This window comes from Impatiens glandulifera, chromosome 6 (genome assembly GCF_907164915.1).
Source record: "Impatiens glandulifera chromosome 6, dImpGla2.1, whole genome shotgun sequence".
NCBI classification, from domain to species: domain Eukaryota; kingdom Viridiplantae; phylum Streptophyta; class Magnoliopsida; order Ericales; family Balsaminaceae; genus Impatiens; species Impatiens glandulifera.
This window is the reverse complement of record NC_061867.1, coordinates 31,066,019-31,088,161: the sequence shown is the minus strand read 5'-3', so window position 1 is coordinate 31,088,161 and position 22,143 is coordinate 31,066,019. Positions and strand designations below refer to the sequence as shown.

General features: G+C 29.0%; 1 protein-coding gene across 1 annotated transcript; it reads right to left on the bottom strand.

Moving 5' to 3' along the window:
- Nucleotides 1-711: 711 nt before the first annotated feature.
- Nucleotides 712-1,985, bottom strand: LOC124943490 (LOB domain-containing protein 30-like). The gene is made up of 2 exons (XM_047483987.1): nucleotides 1,770-1,985; nucleotides 712-1,047 (listed from the first exon to the last, which is right to left on the bottom strand). The coding sequence occupies exons 1-2, from the start codon at nucleotides 1,983-1,985 to the stop codon at nucleotides 712-714; spliced, it is 552 nt and encodes a 183-aa protein (XP_047339943.1).
- Nucleotides 1,986-22,143: the final 20,158 nt, after the last annotated feature.

Genomic DNA, 22,143 nt, shown 5'->3' with positions numbered 1-22,143 from the left:
TTTTGGAACCTTAGGATAACAATAATTGAATTTATAAGTGTGTTTTTTTAGATCGATGAGGATTGGTAGTGTTCTTATTTTTGTAAAGTGGAGTAATAGGAAAAAAAATTAAAATTAATGTTGTAGTAAACATTAATTATTTATGATTTTTTTTGGGAGTTTTTTATTAAAAAATATAATCAAATCATTTATATTTCAACCATTAGTTAATTTATTAATTAAAAAATTATAATTATATCTTTTATTTTATTTTACTTTTAGAAAATTAATTTTTTAAATAAAAAAATAATAATATCTGTCAATGCCAAAGGGTAAGTTGTTGCTTCAAAATATATATATATATATATATATATATATATATATATATATATATATAAATTTTTAAACCACTAAATTTTAATTTATAACTCATATTCCTAAGAATGAGTATTCATATAAAACAATATAGGAAGGGAAAGGAACAAAACAACGAAACATACCTATAGATACAAATTTTCAAAACTCAAATGTAGAATGACAGGCAATCATGAGAACATATAAATTTTTTAAAGTTAGATAAATAAATAAATTACAAGAGTTTGTTTATTCAATAAAGAAAGTACTGAAAATCCGGAAAAGAAAAAAAATTACCATTCAAGGACGGTAATAAATATTTGCCAAATTACCATATATATAGTTAATAGTTTAGGGATTATCAAAAGTAATTATGAATTAGTGCCATGGTGTCATGCTGCTTGGGGCAGATCTTTGATACTTCAGCAGTAACTCCCTAGCAAACTCTTCCCCAATCCCGCCGCCCACCGGAGCTCCGACGAAAGTGTTCTGTTCATGGAATTGCTGCAGATTTGCTGCCCATGAATTGGCCTGCTGATGAGATGATCCAATATTTGGATCAAACTCATAGAGAGGTACTGACATGTCATAGGTGCCAGCGTCAGCAAAAGGGAAGTCCGACATGGACAGAGAAGATGTCGGTTGTTGCTGAGGTGGCGGCTGCCTGACTACATGTGCTTGCAAGCACGAAATCTCCGATTGTAGATTGATCACCTACATATAAAATTCATGTCCACAAAAATGTATTAAAATATTAAAAACTAATATTGCTTGTTAAAATTAACTTTTCAAAAAAAAAAATTGAATTAATAGAAGTGACAAAATAATAGTACATAAAATATATCCATATAAAATTGTGTTAATGTACAAATAACTATAATATCATTAATTATTTAAAAAAATAAACCATAATTTTTAAAACTAAAATAAAATATATTTTAGAAGAAGATGACTTTACTTAAAATTTATATTATAATCTAAAATAATATATATTTTTATTTTGTCGTGACGTGAATTTTAATATTTGAAATAGTTCTTTTGTGAAAAGTTTTTCTTTAGTTAATAATATATTTATGAAAGTGACGTCTATAAAATAAAATAATCAAATAAAATCAAAATATTATAATATTAGCAAAAAAGATAGTTAAAGAAAGAAATATATAACGTTAAAGATAGCAAACCATTATCCTAGACATTTCTCATAGTGGTATAACAATGATAAGAACTTAAATAATTAAAATTATATTTTACAAAATTATTAAGAAAATCAATTATTTCATAAGACCAAATATACATATAACATCACCATATAATTACACCATAATTTACTTTTATAGAAGTTTTGAACTAATTATTGATCTAATTTGTTTCTAATTGACATGATTAATTAATTCATGTTAAATCATGTTATGGTCGATATCTAAATACATAAGTACCTGATTTTGGAGATCACGGATCTCAGACATGCAACCATAAATAGGATCTTGGAGACGAGCATGAGCCTCGTAGTTCAAAGTAAAAACGGTGTCGGGTCGTTTGTGGATTGGAACATTGGTTAAAAGCTTTGTAACGTTGCTCGCTTCGAAAATCTTATGAACAACCGCAAAATTGACGGTTCCTTCACCGGAATTAAAGTAAGGTGCGAACCGCATGCCCTGATTCTGGCGCGAGAATTGGCCTTGATGCTCATTGTTTATTTTTATTCCTTGAAAAGTTAGAGGTTTTTTTGTGTGTAAACTCTTAGGATAAATATTGATTGAATTTATATATGGGTTTTTTTAGATTGGTGAGGGTTGATAGAGTTTTTTTTATTGTAGAGTGGAGTGATAGAAAAAGAAAATAGAGTTTAATGGTTGTAACTAAATATTAATTATTTATAATATTGTAGGATTTTTTTATAAAAATATTATCACATCATCTATATTTCAACGATTAGTTAATTTATTAATTACAAAATATTATAATATCTTTTATTTAGTTTTATAAAGTTAAAATTTAAAATAAAAATTATTTTAATAATTTAATTATAAACAAGTTTAAAAAATTCAATTTTCACAAAAATAAAGAAAAAACAAAAATAGCTAAACAAAAAACATGGATCAACCCTTAAGCTTCCTCTTGAGATGAAATCGAAAACTTGGATCACAACTCTCGTCACGACAAAAACTCAATTATTTTTACTCTTGATCTATGCACTACCCACTTGTATCTTGCCGCTTTGAAACTCACCTAGTCAAAATTACTATCAAATTTCTTTTAATAATTGAAAAAAAAAAATAGAAAACAAGTTGTTATAAATATTGTTACAAAATTTATACAATCATCTTTGAGTTTGAAAAAATATTTATTTTTGCTTTATAATGTTTTTTTTATAAAATTAAATGAATGCTTGCTTGAAATTTGTTAATTATGTTGGCATAATACTGACTCATAATTGTACATTTTTTTATAATAAAATGAAATAAATCTTTTATAAATAAAAATAAAAAGGTATAAGGTTTGTTTCATAATCTTCTCATATTGCTATCAAAATTTATTTTAACGAAAAAAAATAGATAAAATGATGTTTAAGAAAAAGTAATCACATATGAAGTTAACGGAAAGAGAAGCTGTACAAAAAAAAATTATATTTACTAACTAAAATTTATAATTTATTTAATGGATTCTAAAAAAATCATAACATAAATTATATATATATTTTAAATGGTCATAGAATTTGTAACACCCAACATGTTCTTTTCTTCTTTGAAAACGTGTTTAGTAAGCTCGATAGTTCTAGTCACATAATTTATTATTTTCTTGAATATTGTAAAATGAGATAAAGAATCAAATAGTAAACTTGACTATATGATGCTTAATTTTAAAAGTATCGAATTACCAGGTTGAAATTTGTGGTTAATTTGAATATATATCTGGACGGACTCAGAAATTATTGTTATGGTGGGCTTAAGAAAATTTAATTATTTCGTAAGACTAAGAAAATAATAATAATATTTACACTAATGTGATTTTAAAATTATCACACAAAAATAATATTACTTTTATTATTTTTAAAATGGAATATATTTGTAACTTGATATATCTATTTTAATTATTTTAATAAATTAATTATTTATTATAAACTATTATTGTACATAAAATAAATAAACATAATTTGAGAGATAAAAAATATCAACAATTTATAAAAATACTCATAATCATATCAAATAAATTCTAAAAATAATATCATTCAAATAATCATAATCAAACAAACTCTTAGGAAAATAATAATAATTAATACATCTAAAGCTATTTGATATTAGGTATTTTATAATTTTATCCAAAATTTAATATTTTATTATATTTCACTTTATTTATCTTATCATTTATTTTATTTATGAAATAATAAAATATTATTTAATATATTCTCTAAATTTTCTCTCTCATTTATTTAATAGATAAAATAATTAATTAACTTTAAAATTTTAATGGATGTAAAAATTAAATCAAATAAATATTTTTATCAAAAATCTCAAATAAAATAAAAAATCAAGCAAACTCTAATATTATCAATCACTCCCTCTCCCCTCAAATCACAACTTATATATATTAAAGAATTCTCAAAAGGTTGTCCATCCCTATATATATTTGAGTCGAATTGTGGGTTAATTCGCTTATAAACTTAAAACGTTTAAAAATTAAATTAAATATGTTATATGTATATTTTAACTTGCAACATAACAAAATAACAAAATAATAAAATAAGTACAATCCTTTAACCAATTAGGGCTAATAAGATTATATATTTTTAATTTAACATCAAATTTGATAAACGCGAAACATTTTAACAATATAAGTTTAACTTTGTAACTAGCTATATATATATATATATAATGCTTAATTTTTAAAGTATTCAGATTGTCGAGTCAAGAGTTATGATTAATTTAGATATATATATGAGAATAAATGAATATTTGGGTCAGATTGTGGGTTGACCCATTCATAAATTTAATACAGTTAAAAATAAAATTAAAAATAATATCACATTCTTAACGTAATTTTTTTTTCACGATTTTTTATATATTACTCGTGTAAATGTTCCAACTACATGCTAGTTGATAATAATAGTGTAAATCTCATGTAGTCTAAGTTATATTATATTTTATTAAATGGATTAAGGTCCATAGAAAAAGACGAAACAAAGAATAAAAATGATTTTTGGACTTTAGTTTATTTTAGGCCTAGAATTTTGGGTTTGGTAAAAAATGAGTGTCCCGTAACCCAATTATTTGTTGGGTTCTCAAAAGTCAACTTAATGGTTCTCTATAACTAATTCAAAATTTTAAAATTCAACTCCTTATTCTATATATTGGATGTATTTCATAATTATCTTAATATCTTATTTCATATATCTAATAATTCATATTTAAAATGTTTTAAAGTAATTTTAAAATATTAATTAAACAAAATTAAGTAAAAAAACACTAATATGATACTAATTTCAAACCAATCATTTTATAAAAAAATCGTACAAAATCTAATTGGTAAATTTGAAAAAATATACATTAATCATAAGAATTGATTAATCATTAAATAGGGCTGCAAATGAGCCGAGTCGAGCTCAAACTTGCTGAAGCTCGAGCTCGACTCGATTAAGTATTTATTAGCTCGACTCGAACTCGAGCTCGAACGAGCTTATAAATTTGAGCTCGAGTTCGACTCGACTATATTACCTACAAGCTAGACTCAATTCGAATGTTTGAACAAAAATTTAATTTTCAAGCTCAAACTCGAGCTCGAATTCGAACTCGAACTCGAACTCGAACTCGAACTCGAACTCGAACTCGAACTCGAACTCGAACTAATACAATTTTATTATAAATATAATATTAACCATTTTTTTTCTTTTTATACTGAACTAATTATTATATCTTAATATTATTTTTATTATATATAATATATTAATCCTTTTTAATCTCTTTCAATATTATATATAATAAACTTTTATTATATATAATTTATTAAACTTATAAGCATAAATTTCTTTTAATACATAAAAAAGAAGAACAAAGACTTACCTTATTATTGAGTTCACCAATAAAATAATTTTTTTTCCTTTCTTAGTTGTTGGATTTCCTTAAGGGTAAAAAAAATCAAAGTTAAATAAAAAGCAAAAATAATAGTTATCATAAAAGTGAAAATAATTTTAAATACATGTAAGCCTTCTTCTGAATGAGATCGATGTGAAGACGAAAAAAAAATGAATAGATAAAGAGTGAAAAATATGTGAAGACTAAAGAATAAGATATTAAGGGCTAAAGAAATTGTGAAGAATAAATGAAAAAAAGATTAAGAGTGAAAGAACGGTAAAGAATGAGGAATGAAATGGTGAAGATGGAAGAGAAAATGAAAGAAGAATGAAAGAAAAGGCGATTAGAAATGGTGAAGATGGAAGAGAAAATGAAGGAAGAATGAAAGAAGAGACGATTAGATGAAGAAGATTGGGTTAGATGAGAATGAAAGAAGAGGCGATTAGATGAAGAAGATTAGGTTAGATGAAGAGTCGTAGATATGTTAGAAATTGGGGTTTTACTTATGGATTGTGGGCCTTCATATGGGTTTTGAAGAGAAAGAGAGAAAAATATATTATTTGAGTTTTAATATTAAATAAATAAAAAAATATATATTACATACTTAGGCTCGAAAAAGCTCTACAAGCCATCGAGAAAACATTATATGAGCTCGACTCGAATTTTAAATAAGCCGGCTAAAGCTCGGCTCGAGCTCGGTCAAAGTCAAGCTCAAGCCGAGCTTTGACCGAGCGGTTCGTGAGTGGCTCACGAGTAACTTGACTCATTTGTAGTCCTACCATTAAATTATACATTTTAAATTATTTGAATAAATCATCATATATTATACCCTACATATATAATATATTTTTCAATTCAGATGGTATAAAAGTTTTGACTGTTAATATGGATTCATAACAATAGCATTGACAATCAAAATATATGAAATTTTATAATTTAGAAACATAAATAAATAAATAAATAAATAAAGTATTGAATTTGCTTAATAGCTATTCGGTAAACAAAGTACGGAAAAGAAAACAAATTACATAGTCATGATAATAATTATTTGTTAAATGTCACATATATTATTAAAAATAAAAAGTGATTCAATTAGTGCCAGGTGGCATGCTTGGGGGCAGATCTTTTCCTTCCACGTTGATTCCTATCAAGAAATGAAGATGATAAGTAATCTAATTAATTTTTTTTTAAATTATTAAGCAAACAATTATTTCACAAGTATACAAAAACCAACATTTCATATCAATTTTAAAAATATTTTTCTCTACAACCAAACATATATAACACACTATGTAACAACACCAATTTTGATTTGTTTAGGTAGGATCTCAAAGACGAGCAACAAAGTGAAAATAACATCGCTTCGTTTTTAGATCTGGATATGCATTAGAAGCTTGGAATGTTGCTCGCTCCGAAAAATATTATGAACAAACGCGAAATTGGTGGTTTCTTCATTGGAATCAATGTAAGGAGCAAATATGCAGTCAATTAGGCACCTATTTCGCAAGAATATGCAGTCCCGCATGGCCCAATAATGATTCGGGCACAAGAATTGACCTTGATGCTCATTTTTTATATTTTTTTTCTTGAGAAGGAATTTTTTGTGGTTGAAAATTTAGGATGAAAAATGATTCAATTTATTGGTTTTGTTAGATTGGTGAGGGTGGTCGAGTTCCTTTCCTTGTAAAGTTGATGGATATAAAAAGGAAAAATGAGATTATTGTTCTAATTAAACATTAATTATTTATGATATTTTAGATTTTTTTATATAAAAAGTACACAATCTAGGTTAGATATAAATCCAAACGAACAAAATGTTGTTTCGGGTTCGCTTAGATAATGAAGATCTAATTCTAGGTTATGTTTTAAGAAAGATCCAACATAGTTTTATCTGGATACTACCGAGAGATAGAGTCAAAATTGAAGTCAGACATTATGATTCAACTCGAGGGAGTATAATTTATCAACTCCGCAAAAAGGATTTGATAGATTAGTCGGTTGAACATATATTTTCAGGGAAATACTATTCGAGATTCAAAATTCCAAGAAATCCATTTTCTTCCAAGCTGCCTTAATTCATTTCAGACATCCATGGATCCTGTTTTATTTTCTTTTCAAATAGCTAGAATGCATCTACCCATATATAATTTTTTACATGTCGAAAAGTTTTATAACTTATGCTCAGCGAAAGACACATCTTATACCATATTCGACTAAATAGATATTTGTGTTATGATACAAGTCTAAGTTTTCGAAAATGAAAGATATAATATAGAATATAGATGAGATTTGTTCTTAGTTATATATGAATTAAAAATATATCCAATTTTCCATACTATTGTGAATTTATCTAGGGGTGGGAGTATCGATCCCAATGTTAGATATTTTGGTCCTAAATCTATGAGTCTCGATCATAGGGTTAGAACTCTCGGTCTTAAGGTTTGGGAGTCTCAGTCTCAATGTTAGAACTCTCGGTCATAATTCAATAACATTGGCTCTAGGTCTCAGTCCTAACTGAAGACCATCAGTCCTATGTCTCGGTCTTAACTAAAGAAGTCGGTCATAGGTCTCGGTACTAGGTCAATTATCTCGGTCCGGACTAAGGATTCTTGGTTCTAGGCTAATAAGCCTCGATCCTCAAGAACACAAATATCCTATTTTTAAAATTCATTTTTTTAGCTCTGATTCTTTGATCCAAGAGATTATGTAGCTTCACAAATCTCCCAATAATATGTTGATCATCATCTTAAATCTTAAGATATCAATCGACCTGGATGATGATCAATTTGTTCAAAACAATTTGTGATCAAAATTTGAGTTTTTGATTTTAAAGTTGTTTTAAAGTGAAATGAGTTATTCAATAATTTCCTTATATCACATATACTTGATCGGTACCAAAACAAGAACATTGACTGTTCGTTTTGACTAATTCAAGAACTCAAAAATTTTATTTTTGTTTGAAATTTTTGATTTTGATCAAAAATTATCGAGATAGATTAAACATGATCTTATTAGTTTCCCAACATATTTACAATCATGTTGTGAAGCTTTCTGGGCAGTGATTCAACGTAATTAACCCAAGAAAAACAAACCCGTTTTTTTTTTTGAAATTCAAATTTTTGTTTTTGTTATTTAGATCGATTGATCGATTATATCATATGCAGATAGTTTTTAAATGATCATATGATCAATATTCAACCATAAAATCACATTAACAACAAACATACAAGATTCTGTAATTTGAAATACTAAAAAAATTAAATTCAAATTGTAAATGTGAATTAGAAGGTGATTGGAACCTTAACAAAGATTGGAGAACACTCCTTGATCCTTAAGGAAGCTTTCGGGATGCTCAGATCCAAGCTTTGAGGTCTCAAATAGAAAATTCAAAATAATCGAAAGCCTCAAGTTTAATGGCTGATTTTGATTTTTTTTAAATATGGGGGTTGTGTGTTGGTTCATTAACTTCAGAATGATCCATGAGAGTTATTTATAGCTGCCCAATGTTGGTTGGAGAAGCCAAGTGAGCTGAATAAACCAAAAGTTATGGCTTTTGATTGGTCTTGGCTTGTAGTCGTCGGAATAGGCAGTGACAAAGCTTACTCTTGTAGGGGAAATGATCACCATCATATGGTGATCATTTCAAGCTTTGAATCAATCAATTTGGTAAACTAACGAAGGAGTTCCACTTTGACTTGAAGATCAAAGGGGAGAGCTCTTATCCACTCTGGCGTCGCGTTGGAGAAGATGGTCGCGAGAGGAAACAACGTAGTTTCGAGGCTAGGCCGCGTTCCGTCAGCGGTCTATTGGCGTTCCGTCGGCATATGGTGTTCCATTAGCGCTTTAGCTAACGGGCATGAACCAATCCTCTACCTTATGTGCACGCTTCTCCTTAGTCACAACCGGCTACGCGAAGTGTTCCTGGGCGTTGGATAAAAATTCAGCGCTAATTTGATGGTCGTGCATTTCAACTATATTTGTAGTTTTGCCACATAAGATTACATATTTTTTTTATTAAATCCTTAAAGGTTTATTTGAAGTTGATTTTTCTTTCACCATTTTAGCTTTAATTTTGATTTTTTTAAATTCACAAAATATTAAAATAAATATGACGAATATTTTACCAATTTATGTTATATATATTTTTAGGATTTAAATAAATAATTCTTTTAGATAAAGGGATACAATAATTCATCAAAAATATTTAATTTTATTCTTTAATTTTTCTAAAATTATTTTGAGATAATATGCGTACAATATTTACCTCAAATAATTTTATTTTTTAATTTTGATCTTAACTCTTAATTAATTTGATTAATTAGCACAATAATTAATCATAAATAATTGTTTTAAATATGTTTTTGGCCATTGGGTTAATTATTTTGATCTTATTTATTTAAAAATAATTCAAAACAATTATTTTAATATTATAAATTGAAATGTTGATTTTTAGTGCTTACAAAAATGATAAGAGAAAGATGATATTTGTTTAGAACTAAACTCAAAATCAAACAAGGCCTTAGACTTATAAAATTACTATAACACCCAAATAAACTGAGAGTTAAATAAACTAATCCTAAGTTTTTAGGATTTGTGGCAAAATGATGAATTAAGCTTCTTAAGCAACAATGGGCCTTATGTTTTTAAAAATCTCATGAGATGATCTAATCCATAAACTCAAACCTGCCAAGCAAATAATTGATCTAAGAATCTAGTAAACGGCTAATTTTATTTTTATAATTTAAAAAGAAAAAAGAAACCTGGTAAAATTTTCATTTTAGTCTTTGATATGACTTGATTGAGGATTATCTTAATAGTGTCTGGGCCCGTAATTTCGGACTGTATTAATATAATTTTTTTTTATAAAATGTACTTTTCGTCTAAATTGGTAATAATAGAAGAAAATTCACATGAATTAAGTATATGCAACTAAATACTTATAAATTATTATTATATTTTATAGAAAATTATAGTTTGAGAATGGGTTGTACTTTATTTTTATGTTGGGCCTAAAATTGGTGTGTTTTAGGGATAAGTTTTATCTAAGTCATTAAAATTGGTTTCCCCTTTTAATTGATAGTTCCGCATTGAAATAATGGATCATTATTGATTTCTAATAACTTTGAGTCATCCACGTCGTGACTATGGAATAATCCTCCTCGTAACAATCCGATATAGACAACCCTTCATTAATTGGTTCCATAATGATACATAATCTACTCAATCCAAATTCTACATTCAACCATATATCTAACTTATTTGATGTATTATTTGTGAGTTTGATAATTGTTTACAAATATATGTATTATTTGTGAGTTTGATAATTGTTTGGATATATATCTTATATATTTGTAACCCTGGAATTATCCCGCAACAGGCATTGACGCGTGCGTGAGCGCAACATTGCACATGCAAGCCCATAGTGACGAGAGGTTCGATGATTACAACTATGATTTGCGTGTCAGACATCGTTATAAAATAACACTTGGCAACTTAAAATTAATTATAAAAATTATTAATTTTATTCAAATTTTAATAATATAGGGATTTTTTATAAATCAAATTACGATTTTATTTTTATGAAATCCGGTTTAAATCAATTAAAAATAATTAATTTTAAAAAACATTATTTATTTGAAAACAGAGTCGCCACTTGATTTTATAAAAATGGTGTACGTGTAAAAACGTATTTTGCACCAGATTTTCGTTTGGTTCGAAGTTTGGTGATACATAGGAAAAAGCTTTCGCATTATGTCCTGCGTACCTGTTAAAGGACGGTCTCTAATTTATAAACTTGACTTTTTGAAAGTCGGTTGTATAACGTTGAGTTGTTAACCGATTATTCTTCCGGTTCTACTCATGCTTATAAGTTTTAGAATAATTTGAAATATTGAAACAATAATATTAAAATGTTGGTACTTGTTGCGGATGATCGCTAAGGAGGATTATACTTGAAGAATATCAATAATTTTAAAGGATGTTAGGGTTTAGAAATAAACACTAATCGAAGCCTTGGTTAAAATATTTGTTTAAGAGAGATACCGAAAATATTTTGAAATTATTTTTCGATCTCTCAGAATTATTGAAAAATGTATTTGGGTCCTAAAATTACAAAAAATAATTTTGGATTTTGTAAAGTATAACTAAACAGGCCTTAGGACAATAATCCTAGGGTTTGGGTTCGATTTTATCGGTCAGGGTCTAGAGACCCTCGATTTGGGCTCGGGAGCTCACGGTCTGAGTACCGGAGTCCCTCGGTCAAAGTACTAAGGACTCGATCCTTGGATGGGATTTATCGGTCTAGAAGTAAAAACATATCAGTCTTGGACTAGCCTAGGGATAGGTTTCTCGGTCGAAGTGTAGGGATACTCAGTCCTAAGGTCTAGAAGTCTTGGTCCTATGTCTAAGAAACTCGATCTTAGAGTTTAGGAAACTCGGTCCTAGGGTTTAGGAGTCTTGGTTACAAGGTTAGAACTCTTGGTCCTAGGTCTAGGAGGCTCGTTTCCTAGGGTTATAACCCTCGGTCCTATGTATAGGAAACTCAGTCCTAGGGTTTAGAATGCTCGGTCCTAAGGTTTGGAAGTCTCGGTCCCAATGTTAGAACTCTCATTCATAGGTCTAGGAAACTCAGTCATAGGGTTTAAGATGCTTTGTCTTAAGGTTAGAATTCTCGGATCCAGATCTCGGTCATAACTCGAGAACATCGGTCATATGTCTCGGTCTTAACTCAAGAACATCAATCATATAATTTGGTCCTAACTCAAGAACATCGATCCTAGGTCAATTTTCTCGGTCTTTGGTCTAGGTCCGGACCGAAGATTCTCGCTCAGTTCTCTCGGTTCTAGGCTCACGGGCCTCGTTCCTCAAGAACACAAGAACTCATTTTTTAAATTAGTTTTTTTAGATCTGATTATTTGATCCAAGAGCTTGGGTAGCTTCACAAAGCTCCCAGGAACACATTGATTATCATCTCAAGGTATCAATCGACCTAGATAATGATCAATTTGTTCAAAACAATTTGTGATCAAAATTTGGGTTTTTAATTTTAAAGTTGTTTTGAAATGAAATGAACTATCCAATAGCTTTCGTATATCACATATACTTAATTGGTACTAATACAAGAACATTGTATGTTCGTTTTTACTAATTCAAGAACATAAAAAATTTCATTTTATTTTAAATTATTGGTTTTGATCAAACATTATTGGGATGGATCCAACATGATCAAAATACTTGCCCAACATGTTTACAATAATGTTGGGAAGTTTTCTAGGCTGTAATTTAACAGAAATAACCCAAGAACAGCACACCCGTTTTTTGATTTTGGAAATTCAAATTCGAATTTTTTGATTTTTATCGATTATATTCTACCTAGATAATTTCTAAATGATCATAGGATCAATATTCAAACATAAAATCACATGAACAACAAGCATGCAAGCTTCTCTAATTTGAAATATAAAAATTTCAAATTCAAACTGTAAATATGAATTAAATGGTGATTGGAAGCTTACCAAGGATTGAAGAACACTCATTGATCCTTATAAAAGCTTCTTGGATAAACATATTCAAGCTTTAAGGCCTTAAATGAAAAATTCGAAAAATTCGACACTTTGAAGCTTTAATGGAAGATTTTGATGTTTTTTGCGATTTAAGGGTTGTGTGTTGGTAGGTTAACTTTGGAATGACTTGAGGAGGATATTTATATTCATCCTAGGTTAATTGGGGAAGCATAGTGACCTAAATTTGCAAAAAGTCATTAATGACGTTTGACTATTCTTGGTTTGTAGTCGCTGGAATAGGCCGTGACAAAGCCTATTCTTGTAGGGGGATGATCACCATCGTAGGGTGATCATTCCGAGATTTGAATCACCTCATTTTGTGGACCAATGGCCGAGTTCTAAAAATCCAAGATCAACACGAATCTTGAAGCTTATATTCACGACGTCGTGATGATGAAGAAGATCAAAGGCCAAAACGACGTCGTTCCATGTGTGTCCTGACATTTTGTTGGAGGTACATTAGCATTTGAGCGTTCCGTTAGCGTTTAAGATAACAGTGCTAACATCTTAGTTATTACAGTGCTTCGCGTGTGCGCTTCTCCTCGGATACAACCGGCTACGAGAAGCATTCCTGGGCGCTGAACGAAAATTCAACGCTGATCTGATGGTCCTGATGCGCTGCAACCAATTTTCTTGGTTTCGGCCACATAAGATCACACATTTATTTTTATTTTAAAACCTTAAGGGTTTGTTTGAAATTGTGTTTTCTTTCACCCTTTTGACTTTAATTTTAATCTTTTCAAATACACAAAATATTAAAATAAATATAGAAAATATTTTAATTACCAATTTGTTTTATTTATTTTTAATATTTTTAGAATTTAAATAAATAATTCTTTTAGGTGAATTGGATACGAAATTCCATTTAATTATTTATTTTTCTCCTTTAATTTTTTTTAAAATTATTTTATATAATATGAGTATAACATCTATCTCAAATAATTTTATTTTTTTTTATTTTTGTCTTAACCATGAATTAATTAATACATTAATTAATTATAATTAACTATTTTAAATTAGTTTTTGGTTATGAGGTTAAATATTTTAATTTTTTATTTTAAAATAATTCAAAATAATTATTTTAATATTATAAATTGGAGTGTTGATTTTTATTGCTTACCATATCTAATAATTAATATTTAACATATTTAAAACTAATTTCGATCAACTACTTCAATAAAATAATGTAAAAAATTACTAATATTGTACCAATTTCAAATAAACCTTACTAAACAAAAAGTAAAAGAAACAAGTTGGTGTATTTGAAAAAGAGTTTGGATATTCTAACTTATCATATTTTAACATGTTTTAAACGATTTTTTTTAACAACTAAACAAAATCATACAAAAAAATATACTAGCGTAGTACCAATTTTAAACAAACCTTCTTAATAAACAAAAATCGTGAAAAAGACCGGTTGGTATAATTGAATAAAAAATCCATTTATATCAAATTATATGTTTTAAAGTTCTAGTTGGGTGGATTACACATTTGGATTGTTTGAATTCATTTGAATGTTTATGGGTCACCAATTCCAAAGACACACGAAACTATTCAAAAGTCATTGTTCTAAATTACCAATGAATGAGCATTGGTGAACCTAGGACTCTCCAAAGGTAAGGATGGAATCTACCATTGTCAAAGGAAGGAACAAAGCTTCAAAAATATATAGATACAACTTTTCAAAACACTAAGTTTTAATTTATAAATGGCATAGAAGAATCAAAATATATGAAATTTCCAAATTTAGATAAATAATAAATAAAGATAGAATTTTCTTAGTAGGGTTATTCAATAAACAAAGTACGGAAAAGAAAACAAATTACCATAGTTATGAACAGTAATAATTATTTGCTAAATGTAGGGCTGTAAATGAGTCAAGTCGCTCGGTCAAAGCTCGATTTGAGCTTGACTTTAATCGAGTTCGAGCCGAGCTCGAGCCGGCTCGTTTAATATTCGAGCCGAACTCGAGCTCATATAATGCTTGCTCGATGGCTTGTCGAGCTTTTTGAGCCTGATAATATAATATATTTTTTATTTATTTTTAATATTAAATTTTAAAATAATATTTTTTCTCTTTCCTCCTCTCTTTCCAAAGCTCATATAATATATAATAGGCCCAATCCATATTATTATATTATATTATCTAAAGCAAAACCCTAATTTCAATCTACATAACTTTTCATTTTCTTTTTTCTTTTTTTTCTTCTCTCTTCCGTCTTCACAATTTCTTCTTCATCGCCATTTCATCTTCTTCTTCAAGTATTTCATCTTCTTCTTCAAGCATTTCATCTTATTCTTATCTTCTTATTCTTTTTCATCATTTCATCTTTTTTTTCTTTTTTCGTCCTTACTATTTCTTTCACTCGTTGATAATAGGTTGATTCCATTTTTTATATTATCTTTCATCTACAATATTTCTCTCATTAATTCACAAGCTTACAGCTAATTAAAATCTATCTATTTTTACTTCTACTATAGATAACTTTGATTTCCTTATGTATGATAAGAAACTAATGCTTATATGATGAATATAGAAAAACACTAATATTATATATATAAGCGAAATTATATTAAAGGTTGGATAAATATAAAAACATTATTATATATAATGATTTTCAATTTATATCAGGGTTTATATAAAATGATTTTCAATTTATATTATGGTTGGATTAATGATAGAAAAAAAGCGTAAATAAATATATAATAATTAGTATATAATATTATATAATATCGAAGGAGAAAAAAATTGTTAATATATTATATACAATATTAAAAGAGATAAAAAATGTTAATATATTATATATAATAATAATTAAAAAAATGTTAGTATATATTTTATATATTATATGAAGGGATAAAAAAATTATAGTATATATATTATATATAATATGTTGAGAGGAAAAATGAATTTTTAAGATTAATAGTATATTATAATATATATATATATATATATATATATATAAAATTAGTATATTCTAGCTATAAATAAGTTTATAAATATCTTTTTTTGGTAGTATTTACTCCTTAATATATAAGTTAAATTTTAGATATTTTTTAACGTGTATTTTTATATTAATTATTTTTTAGCTTAAACATTTCATATTATTGACTACAGGTAAGTAAGTGTTATGCTTGAAGAACAGACTGAAAAAAGATTAATATATTGATTATTCAAACAATTTATATTGTTTTGTACTTTAATTTTGAAATTTTATGTTTTAGAATTTTGATTAGTAATGGTGGTTTGATTTTGGACTTTGGACTATCATTTTTGAAATTTTGAATATTTATGATGGTTTAATATTTTATTTTGAAATATAATGTTTTAAATGTTGAATATGTATGAAAGTTTGATATTTTCATTTTGAAAATAAATTTTGGTTTGGGTTTGGGTTTAGGTTTGTGTTTGGGTTTGATTTTGAGTTTGAGTTTGAGTTTGAGTTTGAGTTTGAGTTTGAATTTGAGTATGAGTTCGAGCTCGAGCTCGAGTTCGAGTTCGAGCTTGATTTCAAGTTCGAGATCGAGTTTGAAAATTTAATTTTAGTTCAAACTTTTCGAGTCGAGCCAAGCTTGTAGGTTAATAGTCGAGCTCGAGTTCGAGCTCAAATTTATAAACTCGTTCGAGCTCGAGTTCGAGTCGAGCTAATAAATACTAAATCGTGTCAAGCTCGAGCTCAAGCTGGTTCGAGCTCGACTCGACTTTGCAGCCCTAACTAAATGTCACATATATTATTAAAAGTAAAAAGTGATTCAATTAGTGTCAGGTGGCATGCTTGGGGAAGATCTTTTCCTTCCACGTTGATTCCTCATCAGTGACTCCCCAACAAACTCTTCCCCACTGCCGCCCCCACCGGAGCTCCGGTGAATGGGTTCGCTCCGGTGCATGGGTTCTGATCATGGAACTGCTGCTGATTGGCTGCCCATGAATCCTGCTGATGAAATGATCCAATATTAGGATCAAACTCAAAGAGAGGTTCCTTGTCATAGGTGGCGCCGCCAACCAATGGGTAGTCTAACATGGACAGAGAAGACTGTGGCTGTTGCTGAGGTGGCGACTGCCTGGCTACTTGGGCTTGCAACCACGCATTCTCAAGTTGAAGATTGATCACCTTTATACATATAAGATCATTAACAAGATTAAAAAATTAAAATTTTAAATAAAATAAAATAAAAAGCATACCAATTAACAAGAATTTCTACCTAATATCATTGCTTGTTAAAATTAAAATTTCCAATAAAATAAATTAAGAGAACAGACAAGATATATAATAATAATAATAATAATATATGAGATAAGTTATATTAGAAGAGAATGACTTTGTTCCTAAATTTGGATATTACCTTAATCTAATATAATATTTGATAATTTGTCGTGACGTCAATTTTTATTTTTGAAAAGTTTATTTTGTAAAAAGTTTTTCTTTAATTAATAATGTATTTATGAAAGTGACGTCTATGAGATAAACAAGTCATATAAAATCAAAATATTATAATATTAACTAAAAGTTAAGTCAAAATGACAAATAAGGTAGATATATACCATTCACAGCGTTATGTTGATAAGAAAATATGTAATCTAAATTAATTTTTACAAAATTATTAAGCAAACCAATTATTTCATATGACCAAACATACATACCATATAATTACACCCAATTGTTTTTAAAAGATTTGACCTAACTATTGTTCTGATTTGTTTATAAATTGATGCGATTAATTAACTCATGTAAAATCATGTTACTATGGATATTTAAATACATAAGTACCTTGATCATAATCAAAGTAAGGTGCGAATATGCAATTGTCGAGACATTTCTTTCGTAAGTATCTACAGGCTCCGCATGGTCTGATAATGATTATGGCGCTGGAATTGGTCTCGGTGCTCATTGTTTATTTTTTCCTAAGAGAAGTTGGAGTTTTCATACAGGTAAAAACTTAGTATGAATAATGATTATCTTATATGTGTGTATTTTTTATATGGTTGAGGGTTGATAAATTTCTTTTTCTTGTAAAGTGAAGGAATAGAAAAATAAAATTGAGTCATCGGTTGTAATTAAATACTATTTATCTATAATATTTTATAATTTTATCATTAAAAAAATATTATCAAATCTTCTATATTTCAAATATTAGTATTCTAACATATTTTATTTTATTTTTATAAATTTTATATTTAAAAAATATATATATTTTTTAATATTTATTTCAAATAATTATTTCAAAAAGATTTTCAACAAAATAAAACAAAAACGAAAATAACAACAAAAATGGAAAACAAAAAACTTTTTCTATAGATGAAATCAAAAACTCTAATCACAACTTGGTTGTTGTCACTAATATTAAACTAAAGATCATGCACAAAATGAGCCTCACTATCAAAAAGTCAAATTATTTTTACTCTTGATCTATGCACTAACCACTTATATATTGTCGCTTTAGAACGAGTATACACTAAAATTTGATTTACTAAGTCTCAATGAGGTCATGAGTTCGAACTCGTGAGACGAGAAGATAATTAACTCGCGGAGATTCCAAAAGAGTTGCGGAACCCAACGTTTAAATTTATTTTTTTTACTAAATTTAAAGAAAATTCTCAAATAATTCCGAGTCCTTAAAATAATTTTCCAAATATTATAATTCTCGAAAAGGGGTTTAAAATAAAGTAAATAATTATTTATGAAATATGTTATATTCATTTATCCCAAAATAATTAATTCAAAGGCCTCTAAATTAAATAATATTATATTTAGAAAAAATGTTATATTCATTCATATCAATGTTATTAATTCAAAAGCAAAAAATAAATTTAATAATTATTTAGAAAACATTTTGTATTCAATTATCCCAAATAATTAGTTTATTGGCCAAAAATAAATTAAATAATTATTAAGGGAAAATGTTGTATTCATTTATCCGAAAATAATTCATTTAGCGGCCAATGAAAAATTAAATTATTATTTAAGAAAATGTTGTATTCGCTTATCCCAAAATAATTAATTTAAAACGACAAAAATAAATTTAATAATTATTTAGGAAAATGTTGTATTAATTTATCACAAAATAATTAAATTACAAAATAATTAAATGAAGAGCATAAATTATGTTGGGTTGAAATTTTTAATGAACTCAACCGATTTTGATAATTTAATTTAAATAATCAAAAAGGGAGAAATTGTTAGGTTAAAATTTTTAATTGATTTAAAAAATAACTTAACTTTTGATTTGATGATTGATGAAATAGTTTTTGGATAAAACTAAGTTTAATAATTGTTAGTCATATCAAATATATAAATATATATTTAGATATCAACATTTTAAGTGGTGTAGTAGTAAGCATGCCCGCTTGTCATATAGGTGACCTGGGTTCGAATCTCACCAATTACAGAATTAATAATTAGATTTTTGTTAATTTGCAGGCACAACTGATAGTCAACGCGGAGTTAGACCGATTTTATGAAAAACGTCTAAGGTTAGACGTGGAGTCTAATAGATGCAAGGAATTAGACGTGTGAGTATAACAGATGCAAGGAATTAGACGTGTGAGTCTAATAGATGCAAGGAATTAGATGTGTGAGTCTAATAGATGCAAGGAATTAGACGTGTGAGTCTAATAGAAGTAAGAAAGTTAGACGTGCAGTCAAGAAAGAGAAAGTTAGACGTGGAGTCTAACCAGTGTGGTTAGACGTGGGGGTCTAATATCAGATGAAAAACGTCTAATAGACTGATCAGATGAAAAACGTCTAATAGACTGATCAGATGAAAAGCGTCTAATAGACTGATTGCGTCTAATCAGATGAACGGACGAGATGATCAGATAGGCATCTGAAGGCAGATGATCTTCTTGGCAACTGGTAACAGAGTATTCCGGGCAGCTGACAGCAGAGCTCAACAAATGAATAACCGCCACGTATGCCATAATTCAAATTGCATCTACTGCATTGTACTACCACGATCTCAAGAATCTTTTTATGATGTACTACCCAGTACCTCATGGATAGTACATCCAACGGAAAGATGACATGTGTCCAAAAGAAGGATTTGATCGTTGAAGCTTTTCAAGAATAAATTGCTGGCTAAGACAACGGACAAATTACTGGATGAAAAATACAAGAAACAGAGAGAGAGCTGCTTCATTAATTTTTCTTTCAAGAAAGTTCCTGAAATCAAACATCTCACTTATCATCTAGCTGTGAATACATTGTATTACATACTGTCTTTTCTGTGAGAAAACTTCAGTGTTGTAAGTTGAACAAAGGTTGTTTTGTTCAACAGAGAGTTAGCTAGATTAGTGAACTGTATTTGATTCAAAGAAGTATAGTGAATCCTTCCTGTGGTTGGAAGAAGGGGTGACGTAGGAGAGTTTGCTTCGAACATCCATAAACAACTTCTTGTGTTCTTACTTTCTGTCATTCATCTTTCATTGGTTCGAAGCTTCAAATCCAACGAACAATTCCGCACTTGAATCTGTTTTAAGAGTTCGAAGGATTTGCGAAGAATACAAAGAGATATTAATCCCTAACATGATTTCTATCAAACTGTTTATCCGAAGTCGTCAACAATAGTCAGACCCCCGTCTCTATTGGTGCCGTCGATCCTAACAATTGGTATCAAAGCCTCGTTTTTTATTCTCAAGCTTCTAAAGAATCTGAATTATGTATATGGCTGTCATCAACAATGTTCCTATGTTCTCAGAGGAAAACTATGTTGTGTGGAAGGCAAGAATCCATGCTCATCTAGCTGCCATAGATGATGACATGTAGTTTGTCATCACCGATGGTCCGATAAAGATTGAGAAGGCTAGATCTGAGTGGACCAATGAAGATAAAAGAAAGAACAACCTCGACAGCATAGCAAAACACATCCTCTATAAGACATTGGATGACAACATGGTATACAAGATCATTACATGTCCCAGCGCCAAAGATATTTGGGAGAAGCTGACTAAACTGTGTGAGGGCAACGAGCAAACAAAAGAAAACAGACTCATGGTTGCCACTCAAAAGTTTGATAACTTCCAGATGCGTCCTGGAGAGACGATGACTGAGTTCGATGAGAGATTCAGTAAGGTTATCACTTTTCTATCCACTCTGGGCAAGACTTACAGCAACAGAGAGGTTGCGATCAAAGTCATGCGTGCTTTGCCCAGAGATTGGATATTAAGACAATGGCGATGAGGGAGTCTAAAGACCTCAATAAGATGAAGCTCTTTGACTTGCTGGCCGATCTAAAGGCCTATGAGTTCGAGTTGAACTATAGAAATGAAGAGAAGCACCCCACATCCACCATCATAACAAAGGCATTGGTGACTGTTCAGGAGCCATCTACTGTCACTGCTGTGAAGGCTGCTGCTATGCAGATTAGCAGCAATGCCATGGCTCTTTTCATGAAGAAGAGACACTTCAAGGAAGGAAACAGCAAGCCGAAGCGTAATGAGAAAAAGAAAGATGAGAAAAAGAACAAAAAACAGTTAAAGACTCTCATGGCAGCTGAAAACAAAGCCAAGTGGGCGACAGCGACTTAGATGATTCATCATCCAACGTCAGTGATGATGAAGAGGTCACTTGTTTCATGGCAAAAGAAGAAGTTGACTCTGAGGTATTTGATTTCTCCTCTGAAAAATTCTCAAGAGATGAGTTAATTACTGCACTCAATTACGTGGTCATTGAGTACAAGAAACTGTCAAACTCTTTTGACGAACTAAATTTGAAAAACAAATCTAACAGCTCTTCTTCATCTCAAAACAATGATTCTGGAGTTTTTGAAAACAAAATGGCTGAGCTCTCATCTGAGAATGAGAAGCTCAAGGAAAATGCTCAAACTCTGTTTTCTGAAAACCAACGTTTGACATATGTGGTCGGTTCCTGGACGAAGTCTGGAGATGCAGTCAGACAGCAGATAAGTATGCTGAGGCCTGCCAGATGCAAATCCGGTTTAGGATTTGATGGCAATGACTCAGACAAGTCTTGTGAAAAGTTAAACCCAGAAACTAATAAGTTTAAGTCTATAAACTTTGTCAAAAGGAGCTTAACTGAGAATGGAAATGATCCAAGCTGTGATGAGTTAACCTTAAAGGATAAGATTAATTATGTTCCACCAACTGTTAGCTGACTGAAACTTAAAATGGAAGCAGTTAGTAAGTCTGGCATATTAAAACTTCACAAGAAGTCAAGGAGTTT

Excerpts from the sequence above, each read along its gene's own strand:
- LOC124943490 (XM_047483987.1), bottom strand. The coding sequence starts at position 1,985 with ATGCGGTTCGCACCTTACTTTAATTCCGGTGAAGGAACCGTCAATTTT. Across the intron at positions 1,048-1,769 it reads TCCGTGATCTCCAAAATCAG|GTGATCAATCTACAATCGGA; the intron begins GTACTTATGTAT and ends TTTTATATGTAG.